Raw genomic sequence first — 23,957 nt, forward strand, 5'->3', positions numbered from 1 at the left:
TACGGACACTGTTAATCTCGCAGGCATTGCAAATTGTCATTGTGCTGGGGAGAAGCAGCTGCTTCACAACTACCGGGATACTATATTATTGCATAGTTACACCTTCTACGGGCGGCGTATATACACTGGGGGCTGGGGGACACGGCACATGTTGTCCTTCATTAAAAAAATATTGGTTCTTAAAAGTTACCGAGTGGTTACAGTAAAAAAACATACAAAAAGCAGCCCTCCCCCCCCCCAAGCTACATGGTCGCAGTGCTGGGGCCAGGGTGCAGGACCAGCCCTGCAAGGTGCCCAGTAAGCAGGGGCGCCTGATGGGGGCTGCGGCAGCGTTGGGTCGGGCTCAGGGCTGCACCCCCCGAGCTTCACTCTTTGGCACCCACACTTAGCTCCGGAGTCCAATCCTGCACCCTGGGACGCCAGGATGGGAGGAGGATCAGGCCTTTGCATTGCACAGGAGGCACTGAGCGAGGAGTGTGAGGGTCTCGGTGCGCGCTGCGATGGAGGAAACTAACTCCTACAGAAACTAGGTATAATATAGGGATTTGTGTGGAGAGAGGCCTGGGGAAGCAGCGTCCTCAGCGAGAGCCCGAGCAGCCCGTCTCCTCGTGCTTGTGGAGCAGAGACATACGGGAGAAAGTCCGGGAGCAGGTTTTGCACTGGTACTTCTTTACATCTGAATGGGTCTGCAGGTGGGCTCGGAGATTAGAGCGGTCAGCAAAGGCCCGGTTGCAGTGTGTACAGGAAAAGGGCTTTTCACCTATGGGACAAAGAGAAATGCTCCCAATTAACCAGTGCATCAACACATGGGGAATATCAAAGAAGGAGCCATTCATTAGCCAAAGTTTGTGAAGAGCACAGTGAAAAAGAAGTGCTGGCTGTCATTGTTCCGAGGAAAAGCCTGGTGAGGTATGTACAGCATTCATTTTGGGGAGGACTCGGGAATTTCCTACTCCCCCAAAAAAACTCTCCTATGAACCACGGAAAACTAATGCTGGAAACATCTGCAAGCAGCAAGGCAGTTGCACACACAAACGAAGACACGATATTTGTCTCCTGCCTGGAGCCAAGTGAGCCGTTTGCAGAGAGGCAGGAAAGCCAAGCGCTATGTGTTAATTATATCATAGCAGGCAGCGGCTGCGAGGCGCCAGCGCCAGGGTGAGTATAGCTATTTCCTCCACTGAACCCCGCACTCCCCCTTCTCCTGCCCGGCTCGCATTGAAAAGCCGGGCCAGGGTGAATTCCTCCCAGAAAGACTCTTTTGGAGGAAACAAATGCGTATGCTCAATTTGGAAAGCACAATTAAGTCTTCCCGGCTTCCTTCAGCCATCATCTTTAGTACGTTAAGAGGGTGTGAAATCAGTGCCAAGTCACAATTACACTATCCCGCAGCCCCACAAAGGATGCTCAGGAGATGCATTGTACGGGCAGTGGGGTGGGCTGCAGCTGCGGCACCCAGACCCGCACGAACTGGTGCAGGGGGTGCCGGCCCCGCACCCCCAGCACCTGCCCGCAGGGCTCATGGGATGCTGCGGTGCATCTCGGTGTACTCCAAACTGAGCTCACCACTGCTGAGTGGGACCACAGGTTGGAGGCCACAGTGGTGGGCAGCCAGGCCTGGAGAGCCTGGCCAGGAGCCCTTGGTGAGGGCAGGGAAGGTGGCTTTGGGCACGGTGATGGACAGGGAATGCTGCAGCAGTGCCCCAGTCTATAGCACAGAGCAAAAGCGTGCACTGTTGCACCGTGGCCCATGTGCTGGCTCATGGACAGGCACAGTACTAACAGTGGTGGCACAGATTTACAAGCTGAGCCTTGACCCTGTGCTGTGTTCCAGCCAAGAGGATATTTAAAGGACATTTTAGAGATGTGCCAAGGGGGTTTGGGAAGCCCTTATCTTCCCAGATAACACCTGGCCCACCGATTCGCTGGGGGCTGCGGAGCTGGGAAGCAGGAGGTGATAAGGGAGGGAGGGAGAGGGGCAAGAGCCAGCATTACCGGTGTGTGTCCGGATGTGGCCCTGCAGCAGCCAGGGCCGGGAGAAGGCCTTGCCGCACATCTTGCAGACGCAGGGCAGCGTGTGGCTCCGGATGTGCATCTTGAGAGCCCCCAGGCTCACGTACTCCTTCTCGCAGTACTTGCAGCTGAAAGATTTCCTGGCCTGGGCGTCGCAGTGCAATTGCTTGTGCTTGGAGAGCCCGGCGAAGGTAGAGTAAGCCTTGGCACACTGGGCACAGCGGAAGCGCTCGGCGGCAGCGGGGGCTGAGGCTGGGCTGGGGGGCCCAGAGCTCTTGCCTTCATCTTCCTCGCTGGAGAGCGCCGTCAGGTCCAGGGCAGGGGCCGTGCCGCCCGCTGCCTCGCTGCCCGGGCCGCCAGGGAAGAGGCTGGAGAGCAGCCCCGCGTCCCACACCAGCGGCGGGTAGTAGGCACCGGGCCCGAGCACTTCGGGTGGAGGGATGACGGGCAGCGGGCACGTCTCGTACAGGAGAGGAGCGGCCAGAACTGCGGGAAGCGGCAGCACTCAGTGGGGACTCGACGCACGCAGTGGCAACAAGGGGAAAGGGGGGCCAAACCCACCCCAAGGGCAATTAGACCAGGCCAGCCCGCGGGATCCCCGCTTCCCACCCCGGAGCCAGAGGAACTTCAGCCCACCCGACGGGTCCCCGAGCCCCAGCCCACCCCAGAGCAAAGGAGACCCGACGGGTCTCGGCGCCCCTACCCGCTCTGCAGAGAGAAACAGCGCGAAAGGAGCCCCGCGCCCCTGCCCACCTCCACCATGAGGAGCTCCCCACGCCCACCCCAGGGTACGAGGTGGCGGCTCCACATCGCGGGACACGAGGGATCCCGCACCCCATCCCACCCGAACTGCACGGAACTGGAAGCAACACCCCCTTTGCCCATGCGAAAGTCCCACATGGAGGGAGTCCCGCCCGCTCCCGCATAGGAGGCACCGGGGACCCCGCGGAGTGCCCCATCCCTCCGCACCCCGTGCACGCACCGGCCTGGCTCTCCAGCTCGCTGTAGTTGGGCTTCTTGCTGGCCGAGAAGTGCTTCTTCACCAGGAAGGAGCGCGGCATCTTGAACCACAGTACCGCCGCGCCCGCCGCGCCCGTTCATATGGACCTGGGGCCGGGGGGCGGCGCGGGCGGGGCGGGGTCGTTCCGCACCGGACCCAATGGGGCGGGAGAGGCGGGGCCTCCCCTGGCCCCCGGAGCCAATGGGACGGCGCTGGGGGGAGCCCGGCAGGTGTCAGCCCTGCGGGGCTTGCCCACGGGGCTGCGAACCGGGCTCCTGTGTAGAGAGCGTCGCTGCTGCCGATGATGATGATGAAGATGAAGCTGATGATGATGATGATGAACATGAACGAGCCATTTCTGGCTTGTTCCCGGAGTGTTTCCCCTAGAGAGAAGCGGGGCAAGGAGCCGTGCGGCTGCCCCACGGCCTCTGTGCCCGAGCCCGGGAGGCCCGCAGCAGTGGGTGTGGAGGAAGGCGCTGTGCCGGGAGGGTTGTCCCCGGACCCCCACGCGTGGCTGGCCTTGCCCCACCGCTGAGGACTGCGGTGCACATTGGGGCGAGCCTCCGCCGTATCCCGCTGCTCCGGAGCAGAGCTGGGCACAGCCTGGCCGCGCGTTAATAATCCTCTGAGAAGAGCAGTGACTCCCCGAGCAATGGGCTGGGTCCAGCACAGCCCTTGCTGACTCCCTCCCCCAGGCAGGGTCAGGAGCACCTGCCTGGACTTGCTTCTCCCTACCGCCGGGCAGGTTTCAGGCGGCACAGCCTCCCTTAACAAGCTGCCCCCTGGTTTTCTTCCCCCCTGCCTTTCCCGACTCCTTCCCCAGGGGCATGACAAAAAACCAGCCCCAGCGAGGCACACGCTCCCTTTGGCTCTCTGCTCCCCAGAGCACATGCTCTCATGGGAAGGTGCCCAGGCCTTGCAGTGGTGCTAGGACAGTGGTGAGCAGAGCCAGTGCGGCTCCCCTGGCCTGGCAGTTGGGACTCCCAGCCCCAGCTTCCAGCTCACCCCATCGTTCCTGCTCACGTGGGGATTTCCCCATTGGAAAGGCTCAGGGCTTGGGTCCAGCCACCTGCTGCAGGAGCTGGGCTCAGCTCTGGGCCAAGACAGCTGCTGGTGGCGGGAGGAGGAATGGGACCTGCTGGGAATGCCTCCTCATTCCCAGCCAGTGCCTGGCCCCACCACTCGGGAAAGGGCCCATGGTGGCAGGTCACTTGTGATCCACCGTCAGACACCGCCCCGCCAGCCCTCGCTGACCACACGTTACTGTTTAGCCACAACCCACATGAAATGCAGAAGTGAGGAGTAAAGCTTTCCACTGGTACGGCTGCAGAGCAGGGGGCTGAGCTCAGTCTGTCTTTCCCAAGGCCAGGAGCAGCTTGTGAAGCATGTCCTGCCAGCCACACACAGTCCTGGAGAGATGAGCTTGTGAACTCTTCCCCTCCGGCCATGTGCTCTGGAGCTGGATCTGTCCCTCCTTTGCTGCAGAACTGCTTGTGGCTTTCAGCAGGTGTTCATCTGCCCGGCTCATCCCTGGATAAGCCTGAACTTCAAGGGAAAATGTGCCTCCAAAGGCTTTTGGGGGATGCAAATCACAGAGGCCAGGTCTACCCCATTTCCCACAGGGGCCCAGAGATGCAGAACCCCATGGTGTGAGAAGCAGCACCTCATGGTGTGGGGGGGGCAGCATCCTGGGTGTTGCTGCAGGTGCCCCCCCTGCTCCTCCACCTGCCACGGATGTGGTTACCCTGAGGACACTTGTACAAGGAACCCAACTGGGTGGTTTTCTTTCAAGAAGCAAAGCCTGCTCCTCTGTTCTGTCTGCAGTGTTAATAATCAGATCTGTTCCAACCACCGCACGTGGAAAAAACTGCTATGTGCTAGAGGAAAAACCGAGATCAGGGGAGAAAGTGACCTGCCTGTGCCTATGAGCCAGAACACCACAGGACGGAGAGCGAGAGACCAGAGGGGAAGGGAAGCTCTGCAATGATTCACAGCCTGGAAATGGCAGTGGTTTCTCAGCACCGGAGCAGTGGAGCCCCAGCGTGGCCAGAGCAGCCCTGCCACCGGCCCAGGACACAGCTCCAGCCCCGACCCACATGGGCTGGCCCGAGGAGCTCACAGTCACACTCTAACCACCTCCAGAGCAGCAAGTCTGCTGCAAAGCCTTCTTTTTACCTTCTTTAGACCCGTGGCTACATGAAGCATCTCAAAGACCCTGCTGCAGAGCAAAGCTCCCTCCGCCAAGGGAGGCTGTGGCAGGGCGAAGGGGAGCTCCGGCCATGAGGAGCGGGGATGAGGCGTGAACCCTCCCTGCAAGACCGGAGAAGCTCCGTGAATCCCAGTGGAGGAGGACGGCGAAGAGCGCAGGGCTGGGACGTTCTCTCGGAGATGCAAGACCTCCCTCTGCCGTCGATGCGCGCTGCTGGTTGCCGCTGCGGCTGATGAGTACACCAGGGTGAGCTTATTCCTCATTCCCCCTGCGCTCGGGTTGTGGAAGGGAACCTCACTGCATGGGGCTGCTGAAACGGCTCCCAGAAGCTTCACTGGTTTATATCTTAAAGCCCAGTGTCTGAGTATGAGGTAAAGGCAGAACAAACGTGAGAAGAACTAGAACAGAGCCCCAGGAAGCCTGTAGTGACCAGTAAGTGCTGGGTATTTTCTGGAGTTTTGGGGAAAGAGTGGAGAAGGAAAAGGAAGTTCTCATCGTGGTTTCGACAGTTCTTGTTTGTATCACATGGAGAATAATGTAGTTTACCACCCAAAAAATCAGTTGCTTTTGAAGAATGAAGCACTATGAACACAACTGTGACAGGAGGCAAAAACCCACCCCCAAAACAGGCTAAAACCTTGTCATTGTTCATACACTTAAACCAAAGAAAAGCTTTAGGACTGCGAGCACACCCCTCATTTGCTTTTATAGTGACTTACCATAGCCTTTGTACTACAGGAGAGGTTAACTCTTCTTATGCTGGTCTTACCAGTGACTATCAAAAAGTCTGGCAGCAAGTTTGGTCAGCCTTTGTCAATCAGACGACATGCGGATCCAGAGTACATCATGAATGCTTTCTTATAGATGGGGTGCTTTACAAGACCCTACTACCCAGTGCAAGGAGACCAGGGGGATGTATTGTCATAGTTCCAGATGAAACAATTGTGATATAATTAATGCTGACAACAATTTATCAGACCTATTTATCAGACAGATTCATTTAGAAAAGCAAGCTCGACTGCCAGCTTGTCTTCTCCCATTCTGCCCCCTCCCTCTTCGCTAATTGACCTCCTAAGGCTCACTCCTTGTGCCAGACACTGGGAATTTCACAGGTCCAAGCGGCCAGATTGCATTAACACCAACAATGGGCACTTGGGGGCTACAAGATCAGGTGCTGACGAGGTGAGAGCAGCCCTGGCAGAGTACTTCACCTTCCTGCAGCAACTCTCCGCTGGATTTAGAAGCCCAGATTCACCTGCTCGCTATCTAGTAAGGGTTGTTTTCAATCACGAGTTTCTGCACACAGATGAGATGAATCGAGGCTATACACACGTGCCTCAACAGAATGCCTTTTTAAATCAAACAGCAAATACCAGTAAGACATACCGTGTGTGAACATGTTTGCATTGACGTATTTAGCAGCAGAGATACAAAGCTCTTCAGCAGCAGTAGGAGTCTATGGCTAGGTTTATCTCAGATGCTCATCACAGCACAGAAAGCAGTGCCATGAATTCCCCTGATGCCAAGCGAGCAAGTGCCAAGACATAGCTTCTTATTCACAGACTAATGTCATCAGAATTAAAGAAGAACCAGCATGCATTTTCCAGTCAATACTTTTGGTCTGTATCTTCTGTTAAATAATTCCTAAGTAAATTGCTGCAAATCAAACCCAAGTTGTACAGTGAGGGAATGGCTCTGCAGACAGTCAGGGTACAGTCACCAGCAATTTCTGACCAGCCACTGCTACAAGCCAGGCATCACCTCCTCATTGGGAGCTACCAGAACTGAGAACACAAGGATGTCACCACCACAAACCTGACATCCAGGGGCATTAAAGTGATGGGAGCTGTAAAGATTTCAACAGAAAAGCCCTGCTGGACAGTCACACTTCCACGATTTAACAAGAAACTCCAGGGGGTGTTGTTTCCATGGCTTCCCATAGCAAGTGCTCCCATACAAGGGTGCACCTGCGGTATCCTGGCCAGCTTCAACAGAATCTGCTCTAACCTGTTTTTCTAAAATACTTAATGGAAGCCAAAAGCTGAAGCCTCTGCACTTCTCAGTGTCTTCCCTGCAGCATTCCACAGCTGGCAAGAAGTGTTTTTAGGGAGATGCTGAAATGAAACGTACGGACCACAAGGAAAAAAGAACTGGAGTTAACGTGAAGGTAGGATTTTATAAATTAAATGGCCTTTATTTGTAATTCATCTTCAAAAGTCAAAAACACAACAAAGTAATTGCTCGGAAGCTTCTAACTGCTCCTTAAACATTTTATCAGAATTGCATGGAAGTGCACTTAGAATAGTAGCAGAAATCTGGATTCTGGCAGTGCGTACCATCAAACTGCGTTCTAGCCAGAACCCTGAAATCCCCATCCAACCACTAATACACCATAATCTCTTTACAGATGAAGCATTAAAAATAACCAACCCCAAACACAGTACCTTTTCCCATAGTACAATGAGATTTCCCCTGCCCCCAAGACTGAGCCTCCAGTCAGCAGCAGATACCTATGGATGAGCCTTTAACAGGCTGGGAAACATACTAAACCCAAGTTCAGCTCAAGTATGTCAGAGGTCTGGCTGGACACAAGGTTTAATCAAGAGGTTTTAACCAAGATGCATTTCATTGTTTTAAGGGTAAGGCTATGCTGCAGTCTGCAGAGTGTGATTACCCTAAACTTACTGGTCAAATAAATAAACTAGTGCTCAATCCTGTGGTGGTGCAGGTCCACTGCTCCAATTAAACATGCTTAAATTAGACTAGACATCTCAACACTACCATGATTTACAAGTTCTGGCTAGGTGTCTTAGATCCTTAGATCTCATCATCTTGACTGTGCAGACTGTTAATGAAAACATTAAACTAAAAAGGAAAGTCTATAGTACAAGTGTAGACTTGAATACAGAATATCCATTTACCATGTACTGGCACTGTCATCCTGCTTTCTGAGTTACTTTCCTTTAAAAGTTTTACCTGCAAACTGTACACATTATATGGAAAACACTCCAAGTACAGCTTCAGCTACTTTAGCAACATCTAAATGAAGAACAGGAATTCAAAATACCTGTTAAAATATGTAATGCAGAAAGGCAGTGCTACGCAAGTGTTATGAACTGACGGTCAGCTTTGCTACCAGCCTTGAGAGATGGAAAAACTAGGATTATATATGAAAATTTTAGTTTAAATAGAAAGCAGAGGTATTGAAAAAAAAAAAAGCACCCTTCTTAATTCCCCTATCAGCATAAGGCTTAAAGTCACTAGGAAATCTGTTTCAAAACCACTGATTTAATCACAAAGCCTGCAAATATGATTAAGATTTGCTAAGACAGTTTAAAAATGGTGCATTTTACCTTAGACCAACATTAAAGTTTATCTTCCAGGCTAGAAATTATGGTCAAAGCATGGAAGAAAGTAATAATCATATACAGAATGAAAAGTTGCTTAAGAGGTGCAAAGGTTTGCTAAGAAAGTTTGTAGTTTGAAGACTCATACTGAAGATGTATTTTCCATATAGCTGAGAGGCTGTGTCTGAGAATTTAAACACTGGGAAACATTATGAGATCACAGGTATCATAGGTCAGTTTGAATGAGAGTTGGTCTGACAATTACAGTTAGCACCTAGAGGTCTCACTAAGGGAAAACAGAGCTACAACTACACCTCTCCTACTAGCATTTAAGATATGTAAATGAGACTGGGGAGAGATATTTATTAACTAGGTCAGGCCATTCCATTTGGAATGTTTTTTGTTTTTAGACGATCAAATGAACACAACTGCAAAAGAAACCAGGAAATTGTTAAAGAAAAACAGATTTGTTTCCTCCATGTTGCAATTAAGCTTTGTGTGAAGCAAGTAAGAAAACTAGGTTGACAGGGTTGAATGGTATAGACCATTGGTATAGAAATAACCAACTTGGATTTGAAACTGGGATAGGGATTGAAGCCTTCCGTACTTATGGATGCCTGAGTTAATCTTGGAATGTACAGGGAGAAGTGCAAGGATGCTGGGCATTTCCCCCTCATGGAAGCTTGAGTTTTACAGTTAATCTTCTGGTTGTTTCATTTATCTCGCAAAGAGCGCATCAAAACCTGTGCCATCATATCATCTTCATCAGCATCATAATCCTGTGAACAAAGGGGACAGAAATTCCTTTACTGCAACAGCCATGCTGGTTAATACAATACCAAATAAGAACAGAAAAAAATCCATCTTTTCCTTTCATTTGCCAATAATCCAGTTTCTCTCATGATACCATCTGCAAGATGAGATTTCACAGTAATGGCTATATAAAAAAGCTGGGGTTTAGGAGCCATGAGGCTTTATTCCAAGGATGAGGAAACACGTACCACAAAAGTATCATATGAAAAGCGATGTCGTCTTTGAAGGTGCTCCATGAAGTTAGCACTCCTGTAATTTGGATCTCCCCATGGCATTGAGGCACAAATTGGGCAAACCTTCAAGAAAACCCCAAAAAAGCCAATTAAGCCCCAATGGTTAAGTGCTTTAACATTTACAGTAGGAAGGGCAGGACAGACACAGCATGGAAGACTGAAGTTCAAGGTTTGTGATAAATGCTATTCTATATGCACAATGATGTCAAACAGTTTACTGGGATATTTAATAGAAAAGCCTCAGATTATCCCAAGTAATCTTAATTCATGTCTTAGATGTCTGCAATGGAATGTCTTACTCTTCTCCCTGCAGTCTGAAAACCAGAATTCAGTTGTTTGCTTTTGAAGATTTTAGCCTTTATTTCTCAGTAACAGAAGAGATTCCTTGATCTCCTTTGCAAAGATCACTACTCTCTAAGAGAAAAAAGGAACTTTTTTCCTAAATAATTTGGAATTTAAAAAAAAGCTTTCCAGAAACATGCAAGTTCCAAATTCAGTTCCATGTTTCGCAATCCCTCTTATATGAAAGGGAGTATCAGCAGATAAAGATTACTAGAATGATAGACTATTTTATTGCAAGCGTTTTTACCTATAGTTTATAGTATATTGCTGAACACACCAGAAGGGAAAAGTAAATGTTTGCCTTTTTCCTGAAATTGTATTTTATTAACTTATGTTTGCTACTGTGCTTAATTAACTTCAAATGTCTGCCATTTTTTTACAGATGAAAGGAGGATGTCACCTAACTGCAATAGGAATACAAGCTAGTCACCTCCAGAGAATGTACTGAAACCCAGCATTAAAGTTAAATGTATGAACAGCATACCCACATTTGACTTGAACAGGAATAAACATGTACTTAACTTCAAGAGTCTCTAATTCATTGTTTCAAAGGGATTTAAGACTAGACTTCATTGCAATTCTTGCACCAAGACTTTTTATTACCACTTGTTTTGCATCCATGCTGTGCAATGTTTTGCAGTGTTCAACTAGTCCTTCTTGATCAAAGTTTTTCTCGCTGCAATATGGGCAAGGAAAGGTAAAGCGATTGGGGAAGTTCCTGGTTGGGGGGAGAAAAAGAGGTTATTTATCACTGTAAGAAAGTTAAAAATAAAAACTTTAGGTTTTAATACTCAAATGTTGCCTTACCAGCTCTCAAGAATACAAATTATTTAAGGCACTAGTTTTATTCTATACAAAAAATCCAAGCTAATTTTAACAGTTTATAAATTCTTAACAATAGTTTAAGGAACTCTTAATACCATCCAGATTTACATAGAATCATAGTTTTCTACAAATGTTGCCATTTGTCATCTATTTTTCTTAATGCACAGGGAACCCCCTAATATGCTACAACCCAGACGCAAGCTCTACAGTTCATTCCAACTTCCCTTAACTGTAAGTTACTATAATCAACAGACAGAAAGATAAAAGTTTTATTTAAAAAATAGCTACTTTTACTGAGTACCCCTGATCTTAGAGATGTGCACAGACCACAGTAGAAAGCAGAACAGCTTGCCTGTGCACAGTCAGTTGCAGATTAAGGCTTAGTTTTTCACTATGTGTTAAGGATTAAAATTATGAATGCCCAAACTGAGCAAAGAGGTGAGGTCTGCTTTTACTTGTTTGACAAAAAATTACAAGTATTTCTAGAGAGGAGCTACTTACCTGGTGTTGTGAAGTGGTTCTTTTGTTACGGCTTTCACACCTTCCATGATGTAATTCTGGTACTTTGAACAAGAAGCTGCATGGCTACGCATCTTTGAGAGATACATCTGTGCAGGCAACAGTTGCAGAGCAAGGTTAATTGAAACTACTTGCAGTTACTCCTACACTTTTAAGTAGTAACATGTAAAACAAAGCAGCTTTCTGCAGGCAGTGCTGAAGCAGGAAAACACTTCAGCTGGCCAGGCAGCAAGCCTTGAGATTACAGATTAGTTAATCTGTAACCTTGCTGCCTGTAATGTTTGGCAAAAACAGCGCTGTTCAGGACAGCACGGTTTTCTTAACCTCTAATATAGTGTTGTTGTGTCTGGGTTTAAACTACAACAAGTGTATATATGCATAAAATTGCTTCATCTAAAGCTAGTTTACCTCATCTATGACAATGTATGGAAAACGATTTGGCTTTAAGTACAGATCTTGGTGTAGATTGATCACTAATGGTTTGATGCCATTAACAAAAATTAATTAAGGCACTACAGTTTTCTATCAGCTGGGATGAAGACACTACCCAGAAACAAAGAGTGAAATCAACTGAACTGTTACCCTCACCTTAGCGTGTCTAATTATCTTCTTGCTGTTTTGCCATCTGCTAGGATATTTTCTTACATACTCAATTAACACTAAGAAGCCCAAGTTTACAAAGAGAAAGGAACTATCAGGAAGAATGCTATAAAGCAATTCAACATGCAGGATGCTAACAAATAATAAACGTATGGAATGGAATAACCATATAAGACAACTTTGACTCATAACTATTTCAAAGAAAGCAAATAAGTTTATGTTTGAGAGCCAAAGATTTATGTTTATGATTTATTATAAGTTTAAGAGCTAATACCTAACCTTACATCCACTGTTTAATTATGATGTCTATCCCACAGAGACAATGCTCACAGAAGCAACTGCTGAAGCACTATTTTACTCCTATTTTAAAGTCACTACCTTTGATTTGGAATTCACTTCCTGAAGAGGCCAACAATAAAAAACCATGGAAAGCATGTCAACATTTGAGTGCTGCCTACACTTTTATATATTATCTTAAATATCTTTAGCACTTATCAGAGCAAGCCCTTTAACCTGATTCTGCAGAAAGCTGAAGAGCAAGCACTTTATTTCCCCCTAAGCAGTACAGCTGAGCAGGCACACCTCATGCACTTTATTTCCAAATACTTTCATACTTTTTTATTGCAGCCATTGCAAGTGGTTTCTGTTGTTTCAATTTGCTTTTCCAAGTCCAGAGCTCTGCTCCCAGGCGACAGGGTACTGCGGCACACACCACACACTGGCTTTTTCGGCTTAAGACATTCCTGCAGGCACGGACTGCAAAAGCTGGAATGGGAGAAGAGTAGATGGTGAGAACAGCTCTCCTGGACACCCAGCATAAGCATTTAGAGCCCTTCCATGCCTTCTGCACTAAGTGATAATGGAATCTCAAGAACCATGGCCACACAAATGTCACCAGGCTGCCGGTTTATTATGCCAGGGAGGAGCAGGATTCAAGTTCATAATGCTCAGTGTCGTTGCTTTTGGACAGTGCTCCCTCTGCTCCTTCCTCTGTTCCGGAGAAAAGGGAATTGAAAGTAAAAGACTACCTGCCTATCTCCTTCCTTTCACGGAAGCTCCAGGACACCCGTAAGACGCTGCTACAAAGCAAAGCTGCCAGCAGAGCCCCCTTCTCCTCAGCCAGCACTGCTTCACCCCACTGCCTCCGATGGGATCCCGCCCCCCCCGGACGGGTTCCCGGTTATCGACGGGTCCCTGATCATCAAAGGGTACTCCCCCCCTCCCGACGGGTTCCTGATCATCGGAGAGTACACCCCCCCACCCCCCCAAGCCGTGTTTTAGACCATCGACGGCTACCCGCCCCCCGACAGCTTCCACTCTCCACGGGTATCCGCTGCCCTCCCGCCGAGAGGGCCCCGCAGCGCCGCCTCAGCGCCCTCCCCTCCCCGCAGGTCATCCGCTCACACGTGTCCGCAGGGCACCCGCACCGGGCTCTCGTACACCTCCAAGCACACGGGGCAGGTGAAGCGCGACAGCGGGTCCTGCCGCTCCGGCGAGCGCGACGAGGACGCACCGGCAGCGGCTACCGCCATCTTCCCGCCGCCGCGCCCGGCACCCGGGGAGCGGCCCTGCGCAGGCGCGGCTCCGCCCCTGCAGCGGGGATCCGCCCACTCGGGAGGTGTCACCGCACGTCGCCCTGCGGCGGTAGCTGTCTCGCGGCAAGGGGCGGTGCCCATCGTCCACTTCCGGGGCGCCGCTGCGAGCCGCCCCCTCCGGCCGGCAGCTCCGAAGCCGGCGCCGGGAGGCCGGGCCGAGGGGTGGGCACGTCCCCCGCGGGCAGCAGGAGCGGTCCCGGGGCTTGAGGCCTCTACTGGAGCGTGTGAGGGGTCAAGGGGTCCGCAGCCCCGCATCCGGGTCACCGGACGCTTCCGGCCGAGCGGCGGCGGGTCCCGCAGCGCGGAGCGGTGAGGGACGGGCCTGGCATGCGGGGTGTGGGGGGGCTCGGCCCGCCCGCGCTGCGGTCTCTGAGGGGATGGGGGTGCGGGCTGTGGGCGCTGCGAGCCTTCACCGGTGAGAGGCTGCAGAGAACCCCCTTGGGGCCGGCCCCGGACTCGGTGTCCAGTGAAGGCCGCTCACGTCGCGGGGGTGAAGGTGGTGGCCGCGGCCGTGCCCGCCGCTCCTCGCACAGGCCGGGCTGGGCGCCTGCAACAAGTGTCTCCGCTGCAAGCGGAGAGCGCAACGGCTCCAAGTGCGCGTTAAGTGCGCGGTGTTCCTTCCCACCCTCTTGTTCCGCGGGCTGGAGTTCCTCAGCTATGCGCTGTGCTCTGGTGCTATTCAATAGCCTTTGCGTTCGGGGTAGTTCTGTTTTCAAACGTTTGGTGCAAGCTTAGCGTTCCTAGTTCTCTTGCTGTGGTCTGGGAGAAAGCTGAGCGTGTCCCGTGTTTCTCGCCATCTGCCATAGGGGTTTTTGCATGCCTGTGCCCTGCCAAGCAGTCCAGGATAGGCAGAGTGGTTGGATCCCTCAGCTGAGGTTTTGACCCGGGAGACGGATAGAGATGTTTTCTCATCTCACCTGCAGAAACTAGACTCTGGTCAGACCTTATTATTCATGCATCTCCATGAAATCTTGTAAGTTTTCAGGCAATAATTTGCAGCAAAACGGCCTTGTCACCTTCTCTGTTGCATCAGCTAGTGTGCTTCTTAAAACTATATTTATCTGTGCCTGCTCGTACTGAGGGCTTTATCAAGCCTTGTAACCATGGTTGTTCGCTGCTCGGAGCCCGCCTGGTGCTGGGTGGGCTGCCTGGGATGGGGATGTTTTGCTCTGGAAGCTCAGTGTGCAGGGAGCAGGACTGTGAAGGGTTGCTGGGGTGTTTGCTCTGTCGTGGTTTGCTTTTTGGCTCCGTGAACTCTGGCTTGCATGCAAACAGCGAGTCAAAGTGAGAGCTGGCGGTGGTTTTCAGTGTCACAGTCTGCAGGGCCTCGGTGGAGGACTTCCCTTTCGTGTGGGGACTTTCCCAATTCTGACATCTCATCCATGTAACCGAGTGCTTTTGTTTAGTAGTTATTAACAGGGAGGTAGAAGAATTGTAATACTCAATCTAGTTCCTTGTCAGCACAGGATCATTCTTGTTCTGGGGGTGTATTACGGATGTGCAGACAAAGAGCCTTCTCTGAAATTCTTTTGTGGAGCCCTTCTTGCTAAGGAACAGACATTCTGTTGTCTTTGTCCACAGACTTCATCTTACACAACTTAAGGAGGAAAGATCCCCGGGAGGGAGAAGGGTTTACTCCTGGCCCTTATGCTCAAATGTTAATTTAGAACTCCACATTTCCTGTGATTCACAGCTTGTCTCTTGACATCAGTGCAATTTTCTGTGGGAAAAACAAGAGCAGAGTGCCTTTGAGCAGAAACTGAACCGCTAGTTAACTTTTCCCACATGGTGTTGTCATTAAGTGCAGCCTTTCATCGAGTAATAGTAACTGCTAGGCTGTTGGGGTTTTTGTTTGTTTTCCTGGCCTCTTGGTTGTTGGTTTGTGTTGGGTTTTTTCCCCCTATTTGTGTTATGACTCCTTTTATTCCGTTAATTTTGCTCTTAACAGTGATTTTCATTTTAACAGGAGTGTGTGGGGGCATTGATCAGCATTCTAGCAGCTGCAATTAATATTGGGTGGAAAGTCTTTCCTGAAGTGCTGTTTCAGACATACTACAACCAAAACAGTGCATTGATTTCTCCCCTCCCCGTGGTTCACAGCTGGGAAGTCTGTAAGGGCTGGATTGTGGCTTTATTTCAAAAGCAAAGGCTGTGGTCTGCTTTTTAATCACAAGCTCCTCAAGCAGTTGAGATGGAGCATATTGGCCTGTTCATTACCTTGGGTTTGATAGTTTTAGGCAGCTTCTTTTGCCACCAGCTTTTCCTGTGCAGTATGTGAGCTCAGTGAGGTGAAAATGTAGATCCATATATACGTAAAAGCACCTATTCCTGCAAACAAAAGCATACATGATGTAAAACCAGGAAAGGTTTTGTTCTAATAAAGCAGCTATAAATGGCAGGTATAGCTCTCTTTTTTTGCTGAAAAGATTACAGTCATCTTTGCACTGCCAGTACTCAGCTGAAACTTCGGCTGTTGATTGCAGCAGTCAAGGGAGTGTGTGCTCTGCAGGTTGAGTGCAGAGCATTCCCAGTGCAGGGATGGCCTGGGTGTGCCGTCAGGTGGAATGTGAGTGGCAGGAAGTGTCAGGAAAACAAATAAATCTGCTCAAGTCTAGAGGCGCTAGAGGAAACAAAAAGTAGATGCTTTGCTAAATTGAGCGAAAGAAACTTCTTTAGGGGAATTTTTAAATCTTTATATCACTGTGCAGGGCAAAAAAAGACAAAAAACATAGCAATCGGTGACTGGTTATTATAATAATTAAGTTGTTTGAACTGAAAGGGCAAAATAATTTGCAGAGGAGAGACTCTAAAAACTTGTGCTTCTCCTCTGTTTTTTGCTGTGAGTTACTTTTGCCTTAGTTCCCTGAGCCAAAGAGCACTCAGTCCTGGCTTTATTGCATCAAACTCTCAGAGCCTTGCTCGATGTAGGTTTGTTGTACTGCTTTAGCTGGATAACTGGAAGAAGAGTAGAGAACGACAGTGAAAAGCAGGACAACAGCGTTTCTGTAGACTCCTGAACATTTTTCTTGTGCAGAAACCTAAAGAGGTTGTTCTGGGAGCTGCTGCTCTGTGAACCATTTTATGGAATCCTGTGAAGCAGAGAAGTGCTGTGGATATCTGGGGTTTATGCAACTCTGTTGACTTGTCTTTGTTTTCAATCTTTATTCCAGAGGAGTTGCCATTACTGAAGATTCTTAATGCCAGATAATCAACTTACTGCCGAATAACCATGAAAGAGACGAGGTAGCTGCCCAAGCGTGAGATAAAAACTGATTTCAATGGATTCAAAATATAAAGACGATTTATTTAGGAAGTATGTACAGTTCCATGAATGCAAACTGAGTGCCTCTGACAACAAGCATCGTCCGATTAATGATGAATATTTGCGAGTGGCAGCCGCAGCCTTTCTTTGCCTTCCCAAAATTGATCCCTTTTATAGATTCCGGTTGATAAAGTTCTACGAGATCGCTGAAAACTCACTGAGATCTGTGAAATCCTCAAGTTTACATTCTCTACATAATGCATTCAGCATGCTCGAGACAGTTGGAATTAATCTCTTTCTTTACCCCTGGAAAAAGGAGTTCAAAAATATTAAGGTAAGGCATTTTATGTGTGGCCATAGTGAGAACATGATTTGTTTTTCTTTCTTTTAACATACTTCATGTGTTTCTTCTATAGTCTGTTTTCTTTTCCCCGCCTATTAGCATGATATATATGTTTGTCTCCATACAGTTGGTAAGCAAAAACCATAAGAAAATTGCAGTGTAAAGTGTTGTGCTGGCAAGAGTATCCCAAGAGCAGAAGTACTATTTGCATTTATAATATAACCATAAAATAGAGGAAGAGGTTATATAAGGGTTTTGTTCAGCCTAGCTAGCTTGCTGCAGTGTCTTAATTTCTACTTTGAGATGCTTTCCCTAGGGTGAGTGGTCAAGTTGTGTTTAAGCTCATTCAAAGTTTGATTATTGTCTTGGAACAGCTATTAACGGAGCACGAGTACTAACAACCATTGCATGCTTTCAAGTGAATGCCTTGCTGAGGTTTCCACAAGTTGTATGATGATGGTAAAGGAATTTCTCTAGAAGCATTGTTTCCAGAGGATCTTTTATCTGCTTGTCAGCTCTCAGTTCATGAAGTTTTGATTTTGATGTGCTTTCAAATTATTTATCTATGCCAGGATCTCAGAGGAAAAAGTAGGAACTTGCACATTGCTCAGCTTGGGTGCTGGAAGTCAGATAGTGAGTTTTCTGCTGTTGATTTTTCTCTTTTATCTTTTCCTATACGATTATTCAAAACTGCTGCAGCATTTCAGTGATGAATGCTGCAGGTGACTTACAAGAACAGTTTTGATACTTGAAAGCTGAATGAAAACACTGCTGGTACAGGTGTCTAAAGTCATTTGTGGGTTGTGTGCTCTAGTGATGGGTGCTTTTGCTTTTCTTGAAGATGCTATTTCGTTATTTAGCAAAGACTTTGAACATTATTTCCCTAAAGGGGAACTACCTTTATTCAAGCTCTCTGTATAAATCTTTTTCATCTTATGCTTAAGTTCTGGCCTTTGAAATGTTAGTTGATCCATTGAGGATAGCTCTTGATGCACTGCCAATACTGACTTTGGTTGTGCATTGTGTATCCGGTAGCTGTTCTATACAAAGCTATGATGGGCAGGCTACTCTTGCCTCCAATCTAAAACAGTTTGAACTGGGTTAAGAACATACCTCAGATATGCCAGATGCTAAGGATATTTCAACTTGCACAAACTCATTTTTGGGGTTTTTTTTGGTCATTTTTAGTGCTTGACTTAATATAAAATTATATAAACCAAACATTTGAAACTGCATAGAAATAGTACAGTGTATTTAAAGCGGAAGAAGACTTTGGTATTCCCACAGTAACTCAGAGTTCCTGTTACCTCTAGCTAGCCCCTGTCCAGGGCAATACATGAAATCTCTGCCTTTTTACCTTTCATGGTAAGCTTGCTTGTAAGTGCAAGTATATCTGGTATGCATAAAAGTTAATGTCCTCCCTGTTGATTTAAATCACTGTGCTATACACTGACATTATGCTAATCAGGATTTCAATTTGAATGGAAACTCTCCTACTTTGAATTTGCCTCATGCAGAATTTCCATCTGCTGAGCAGGAGGAATTCAGAAATGATGTTCATCTTGCCATGGGAGTTGCATGTGTTCACTGTGGTTATTATTCTATTTAATTATATGGTATCTGTCACTGAATTATCTGAACATCTAGTCCACCACTGAATTTGTAACTTAGTTTTCCTTTTATTTCCCCCCAACCCCTTAGACCTACACTGGACCCTTTGTTTATTATGTAAAGTCTGCTCTAACTGAAGATGATGTAAGGCAAATATTGAACTACATGGGCTATGTTCAAGAACTGGGAACAACGTATAAGCTCAAAGAGCAGGTTGATGCCATTCAAGTGAAAATGGTTTCATTTGAACTCTTTTTGGCCAAAGTGGAATGCGAGCAGCTTGTTGAAATTCACTTGCAAGTGAAGGATAAAGGTTATTCAGAGGTTGATGTCATAAATGAACGAAAAAATAGCACTGAAGATGTTAGAGGCTGCTCAGAAGCCATGAAACGGCGTGTAGAGTGCAAAGAAAACTTGAACACTTCCATGGCACGAATGGTACTCCAGAAATCAGCGAGCGAACGGGCTTCTAAAGATTATTTCAAGCCAAAAGTGAGCAAGCCTTCTAAATCAGTGGACACATATGATAATTATTGGGAAAGTAAGAAACCACCTTTGATGAGCTCACTGAGTCTCAGGAAAGAACCATTTTTAGTTGATGCAGAAGATGACATTAAAGATGAGATTATCCGTCCATCACCCTCTCTTCTGACAGTGTCAAGCTCCCCACATGGGTGTTCAGAGGAATTCTTGCCAACTTCATCTCATCACAATGGCATGCTAAGAACAAATGTCCCTTACAGCTCCTATTTTTCTGCTCAAGAGGACTTAGATTTATATACTGATTCTGATTCTAGAAGTATGTTAAATTTTAAAAGACAAGAAGCTATTAAGCCTGACGTATGGGTGTTAAAAAATGATGCCAACCCTGTTTACCACAAACGCACCCACCTAGCCAAAGAGACAGCTTCCCTCAAGTGCCAAAACTGTGGTGTACCTTGTGGCACTTCTGTTTGCCAAAAGTGTGACAATCTGTACAACTCTAGGCAGGAATACCCAGCAGTGAAACAGAGCACCTATTCAATCAAACCACTTCCAAACGATGGCTTGCCTCCTGCGTCTTTAAGGGAGAAATCTCAGTACACATCACAGACTCAGAGTCAAGAGAGAGCTGCTCAGTTCAGTTCAAAACCCAAATCTTCAGGCACCTCCCGCTGTGGCTTTTGTAACCGGTCTGGAGCTGCAAACACTTGCACGTTTTGCTCTAAGGTCTCATGTGACACTTGCCTCAATGCTTACTATTATGATCCCTGCTGTAGAAAAAGCGAGCTTCACAGATTCATGCCTAACAATCAGTTAAACTATAAATCATCCCAGCTGTCCCATGTAGTTTATAGATAGACTTGATTAGTCTGTTTTGGAGGGGAAGGAAAGGGGGAGGGGAAAGGGCTATCTTAACTAATGTTCTGACTCCACTGATAGGAAAATAACACTGACCTCTCACCAAAAGAACACATCCAAATGTCTGGAACCATGGTTCAGTGATCAGGTGCCAGTTCTTGATTTTTGTGGCTTCACAGATGCTGCAGACGCATTCGATTTCATGCTGCTATAATTTAGGTAACTCCTGAACGATCATTACTTTTCAATCTCAAGGGAGAGAAGAGCACTTTTTTTTTCTTTTCTTTAAAACTTGGCAGCTGTTGTATGTCAGAAAAGTGACATCAAACCTTTCTCGTACATTGCAGTCATCTCCTTGCCCAAGTAAATCCATGCAAGGCTTGAAAATTGAAGGTCCTCATTTCCTATGAGCGATGAAACTACTGCGGGTTTTTGATTAAAGTATGACTCCCAAATGTGCAAGAGATGTGAATGGCTCGTTTTGCCAACAAGGACTATTGTATCTTGTTTTTTTTTTTTGAAGTGTGTCTGCATTTCTTAGTCTCCAAAATGCAAACACCAACAGCATCTCTTCCTTTTGTCTTGACGTTTCTTCCTTCCCCCTTATCTCCCTGTTGTTTATCTCAAGGTTATATAATCTGAATCTGGACAATTTGTGCTTTATTTTCGGGTGTTGCCAATTTCATCCTGCTGGGTTTTACCGTATGATAGTTCAAAAAGGTGAACCTGTAGTCACGTTACTCAAGTTATGCCTGGAGTGTTGTCCTTTCAGATGAGTACTGACTTTCTTTACTTTCTGTTGCACATGTATTAAGTACTGCTCTTTGTACTGTAAATAGGTATTTGGAAACAGTTTATTTTTAATAAATATTTAATATGTTGAGTTCTTAAAAGTGGTAGAATCATTATAACTATGAAGTCTCTCTGGGTTATTTGTTCAGGTGACTTTTTGTTTTTCCTTGTACTGTATTTCATAGCTTATTATAGTCACTGTGGCAGACTGATCAATTTTGGGGTTTTAATCTGACTTTTTTTTTTTTCTCTCCTTCTGACAAGGCTACACTAGTCTGAGTGGAGTCTTGTCTAAGAATTGCAGGATTTTGGTTCTCAGTGCACGCTTTTCCTTTGTGGTTATGGAAATTGTAAGTATAAATGTTATGCTTGCTTCCAAATTCATTGCCACCTCTGTAGTGTAGTCCAGCAAGTAAAGCACTGGCCTGGTTAAAAATCAGAGCTCATTTGTGACTCCTGTTAAAGTAAACCCATCAGTTATGGATGTGAATCAGATAATAAGATTTATCTCTGTTACTGTAGCACGTAGGAACCCAAGCGGAGAACCAGGACTCCGTCGTGCTAGGCTCTGTACAGTTTGACCCCCAAACAACACCTGGTTATGAATAGGCTTTAGTTTTTTGTTAAAAGGAAACCCACAGGAATCCTTCTAGCTTCCTTATTCCACCTAGCTGGTTAGAACAAAGTATCAGGCAACTTAATCTGATGTGCAGAATTTAATGTGTTTAAAATATCTGTAAAAAACTCTAGCTGAGATGTAAACTATGTTGTCCATTCTGCACTAAAATTATTCACTTCGGGTTTTTTTAAACACTGTTAGAGTCTAGGCTTCTAAACTTAAATGTCCATTGATCCCTGTGTGACAGAAACATGCATGAATGATCATTTGTATTACATTTTTGGGGTGGGGGGAGGGCTTGAGGTAGGTAGAGGGGGAAACTATATAGGCTAATGTTGTAAAATAGCTAAAATAATTTTAGCCATAAATGGGTGTCAGAAGTATTATGGAAATAAGATGAAATCTGAGTCTTACAGAGGGCTGAGAGCAGTAAGTTACTGTACAGTTTGCACTAAGAAACAAAGTGAATGGCGTGTGTTTAGCAATCAGGGAAAAGTCTGAATCAAGCGACTGCAGCTGAACATTATGGTATAGGCAAGTATTGCCTTGCTGACCCTGAAGGTTGGGGTGAATATTGTTTAGGTGACTGATTTTAAGGTTTTGAAAATCTTGTATGTTTTTTCTATAAATATATATATATATATAAATATGACACAAATGTAGATACATTCTGTATATAGTGAAGAATTTAAAAACAATTTTACTATTAAAATACAGTCTAAGGGTGGTTTTCATTTTGGTGGCTATTTTGGTTTTGTTCATCTTCTGAATGTCATGCCTGTTTGGCTGCTCTACAGTGTATCTTCTAGTTCACTAGTTCAATTTCCATATGGCTACTCACACTACAGTGAATAACTAAAACTGTGATGCCACGTAATTTTTACAGTGAACATAGCAGGGACTATAATTGCTTTGAAAAAGAAAAGTCCTGTGTATATATGTCATGGAATACTGTAGTACAAAACTGTGTTGAATTGAAGTGATACCATGCTCTATTTTTGTGTATCTTACTGTATGAGGTTGCTGTGATTGATACAGTAAAATATATGCTAATTTAAAATGCAGGTGTTTTGCATCTGATTTGTTTAAATTATGTTTTGAAGGAATTTAAAAATAAAGAAGCCTTTAAGAAAAGGCTTAAACTCTTTTCTTAAAGTGGAGTGCATGTAGCTGTCTGTCTCACAACTGCGTTTTGCATGCAGAAATGAGTTGGTGCCCAGTGGTAATCTTGGGGGCAAAGATGGGCAAGAGTGTATGTATCATGAGCCTCAGCGTTATGAAACTGGATGTACTGCTTGCAGAATGCAGAGCTTTTTTTAAAAGCTTTTATTTTCAAGTCTTAGCAGCATGACTCAGTTTGTTCCATAAGAGCATGTAAGCCAATATGTCAGCAGTCTGCAGCAGACAGACTAACGTGGGGTGGAGAGCAGGTTTCATGGGTGATGTGAAGCTAACAGACATTGATTTCCAGCCTTGACTCTCGATGTCATACACACTTCTAACGAGCTTCCTGATATGAGCTGCATCTCGCAGAAGATGTGTGATACTACTGATGTACTTTTGGCACTTGAGTTAGGCCTTCTGGCTCCTTCTTCATCCTGCTAGCTCCAGAGCAGGATAGTTCCTCAAGTTCCAAACTAGATCACTTTTTCATTTGTCCTTTGTTTTAAAGCATGTCAGGCAACTGCTGAAATGCCAGAAGTACCATTTCTACAAGGCCTCTAATCTTAGGATCTCTTGAGGTTACTGGAAGCATCAGGGATGATGATAAAAATCAGGCTCAAGGTAACTAAAATATTCTTGCAGGAAATCTTATCTTGCATCACTGTGCTTCTTGTGCTGATGTATTTCTGGTGCATATAAAACGAGACTTCGTGCTGTTTTACTCTGACATTTGTGATTACAGACCTGTGTGTGTCTCCTGTGTCTTTTGCTCTCAACAGAAGTTTAAAGGATGTTAGCAGTTCAGACTTGATGGTTTGAACTGACAGCTCCTTAAATTTATTTGTTTCTGGAAGATGCCTGAGGGTTACAAGCATTCAGTACATGTTGCTGATTATGCTGTAGAATTTATTTTAAGGGAAAAGATTCACCTTTCTAATACTTGTTTAGAGCCAGAAGCTAATCTGAGCATGGTGATAATTGATACATTGCCAGAGTGACTGGGTGAAAAGCAGGAGGTTATTCCAAGTTAAGGTAACATGTTGATGTACCTGTTTTGGCTCGGGTTTAGTTAGTTCCCTGGAATGGGTGGGAGTTGAGCCTTTTAGCATGGCCCTTACTGTGGTATCTAAGCAGCAACTGAGTTAAGCTACAAATGTTTCTATTTGTGAAGGATGCCCCATGCTTTCTGAAAATCATGGAATGTGGTAGTGTTTGTCTAAAGGCTGTTAGGTATGTAAATATCTTAGAAATCTTGTATAAAATTAAGTGGAATTGAACATTGCAGTTACTTTTAATCACTTTTTCCCCTTCATTTCCTTCAGTTGTATT

At 46.3% G+C, this 23,957-nt stretch overlaps 3 protein-coding genes across 14 annotated transcripts in view; 1 reads left to right on the forward strand and 2 right to left on the reverse strand.

Moving 5' to 3' along the window:
* Nucleotides 1-578: 578 nt before the first annotated feature.
* SNAI1 (snail family transcriptional repressor 1) lies at nt 579-3,074 on the reverse strand (the record flags this gene model as incomplete). The annotated part of the gene is made up of 3 exons (XM_080628236.1): nt 579-760; nt 1,996-2,499; nt 2,996-3,074. The coding sequence occupies 3 exons, from the start codon at nt 3,072-3,074 to the stop codon at nt 579-581; spliced, it is 765 nt and encodes a 254-aa protein (XP_080484362.1).
* A 4,316-nt stretch (nt 3,075-7,390) lies between these two features.
* Nucleotides 7,391-13,482, reverse strand: RNF114 (ring finger protein 114). 3 transcript variants are annotated; one of them, XM_080627625.1, is made up of 6 exons: nt 13,306-13,482; nt 12,516-12,666; nt 11,284-11,390; nt 10,564-10,675; nt 9,571-9,678; nt 7,391-9,348 (listed from the first exon to the last, which is right to left on the reverse strand). In XM_080627625.1, the coding sequence occupies exons 1-6, from the start codon at nt 13,431-13,433 to the stop codon at nt 9,283-9,285; spliced, it is 672 nt and encodes a 223-aa protein (XP_080483751.1). In that variant the 5' UTR covers nt 13,434-13,482; the 3' UTR covers nt 7,391-9,282. The 3 variants fall into 3 exon arrangements, with proteins under 3 accessions (XP_080483751.1, XP_080483750.1, XP_080483752.1); XM_080627624.1 differs by having other exon boundaries at nt 10,561-10,675; nt 13,306-13,481; XM_080627626.1 differs by lacking the exon at nt 7,391-9,348 and having other exon boundaries at nt 9,589-9,678; nt 10,480-10,675.
* Nucleotides 13,483-13,598: 116 nt separating this feature from the next.
* Nucleotides 13,599-23,957, forward strand: part of SPATA2 (spermatogenesis associated 2) — a 46,222-nt gene continuing 35,863 nt past the window's right edge. The window contains exons 1-4 of one of the 10 annotated variants that reach the window (XR_013957896.1): nt 13,599-13,805; nt 16,667-17,092; nt 18,803-20,272; nt 20,682-22,608. Coding sequence is in view for 7 of the 10 variants with exons in the window: in XM_080628182.1 (XP_080484308.1) it covers nt 16,775-17,092; nt 18,803-20,053 (1,569 nt within the window). In the remaining 3 variants the exon portion in view is untranslated. Of the gene's footprint in view, nt 13,806-13,967; nt 14,090-14,260; nt 14,470-16,666; nt 17,093-18,802; nt 22,609-23,957 lie in introns of those variants that run through there. The other 9 variants (XR_013957895.1, XM_080628182.1, XM_080628176.1 and 6 more) reach the window with 9 other exon arrangements.

Source organism: Psittacula echo (assembly GCF_963264785.1).
Source record: "Psittacula echo genome assembly, chromosome: 12".
In the NCBI taxonomy this organism is placed as follows: domain Eukaryota; kingdom Metazoa; phylum Chordata; class Aves; order Psittaciformes; family Psittacidae; genus Psittacula; species Psittacula echo.

Excerpts from the sequence above, each read along its gene's own strand:
- RNF114 (XM_080627624.1), bottom strand. The coding sequence starts at position 13,433 with ATGGCGGTAGCCGCTGCCGGTGCGTCCTCGTCGCGCTCGCCGGAGCGG. Across the intron at positions 10,676-11,283 it reads GAACCACTTCACAACACCAG|GAACTTCCCCAATCGCTTTA; the intron begins GTAAGTAGCTCC and ends CCCCCCAACCAG. Across the intron at positions 9,679-10,560 it reads GCATGGATGCAAAACAAGTG|GTTTGCCCAATTTGTGCCTC; the intron begins GTAATAAAAAGT and ends GTTTTCTTGAAG.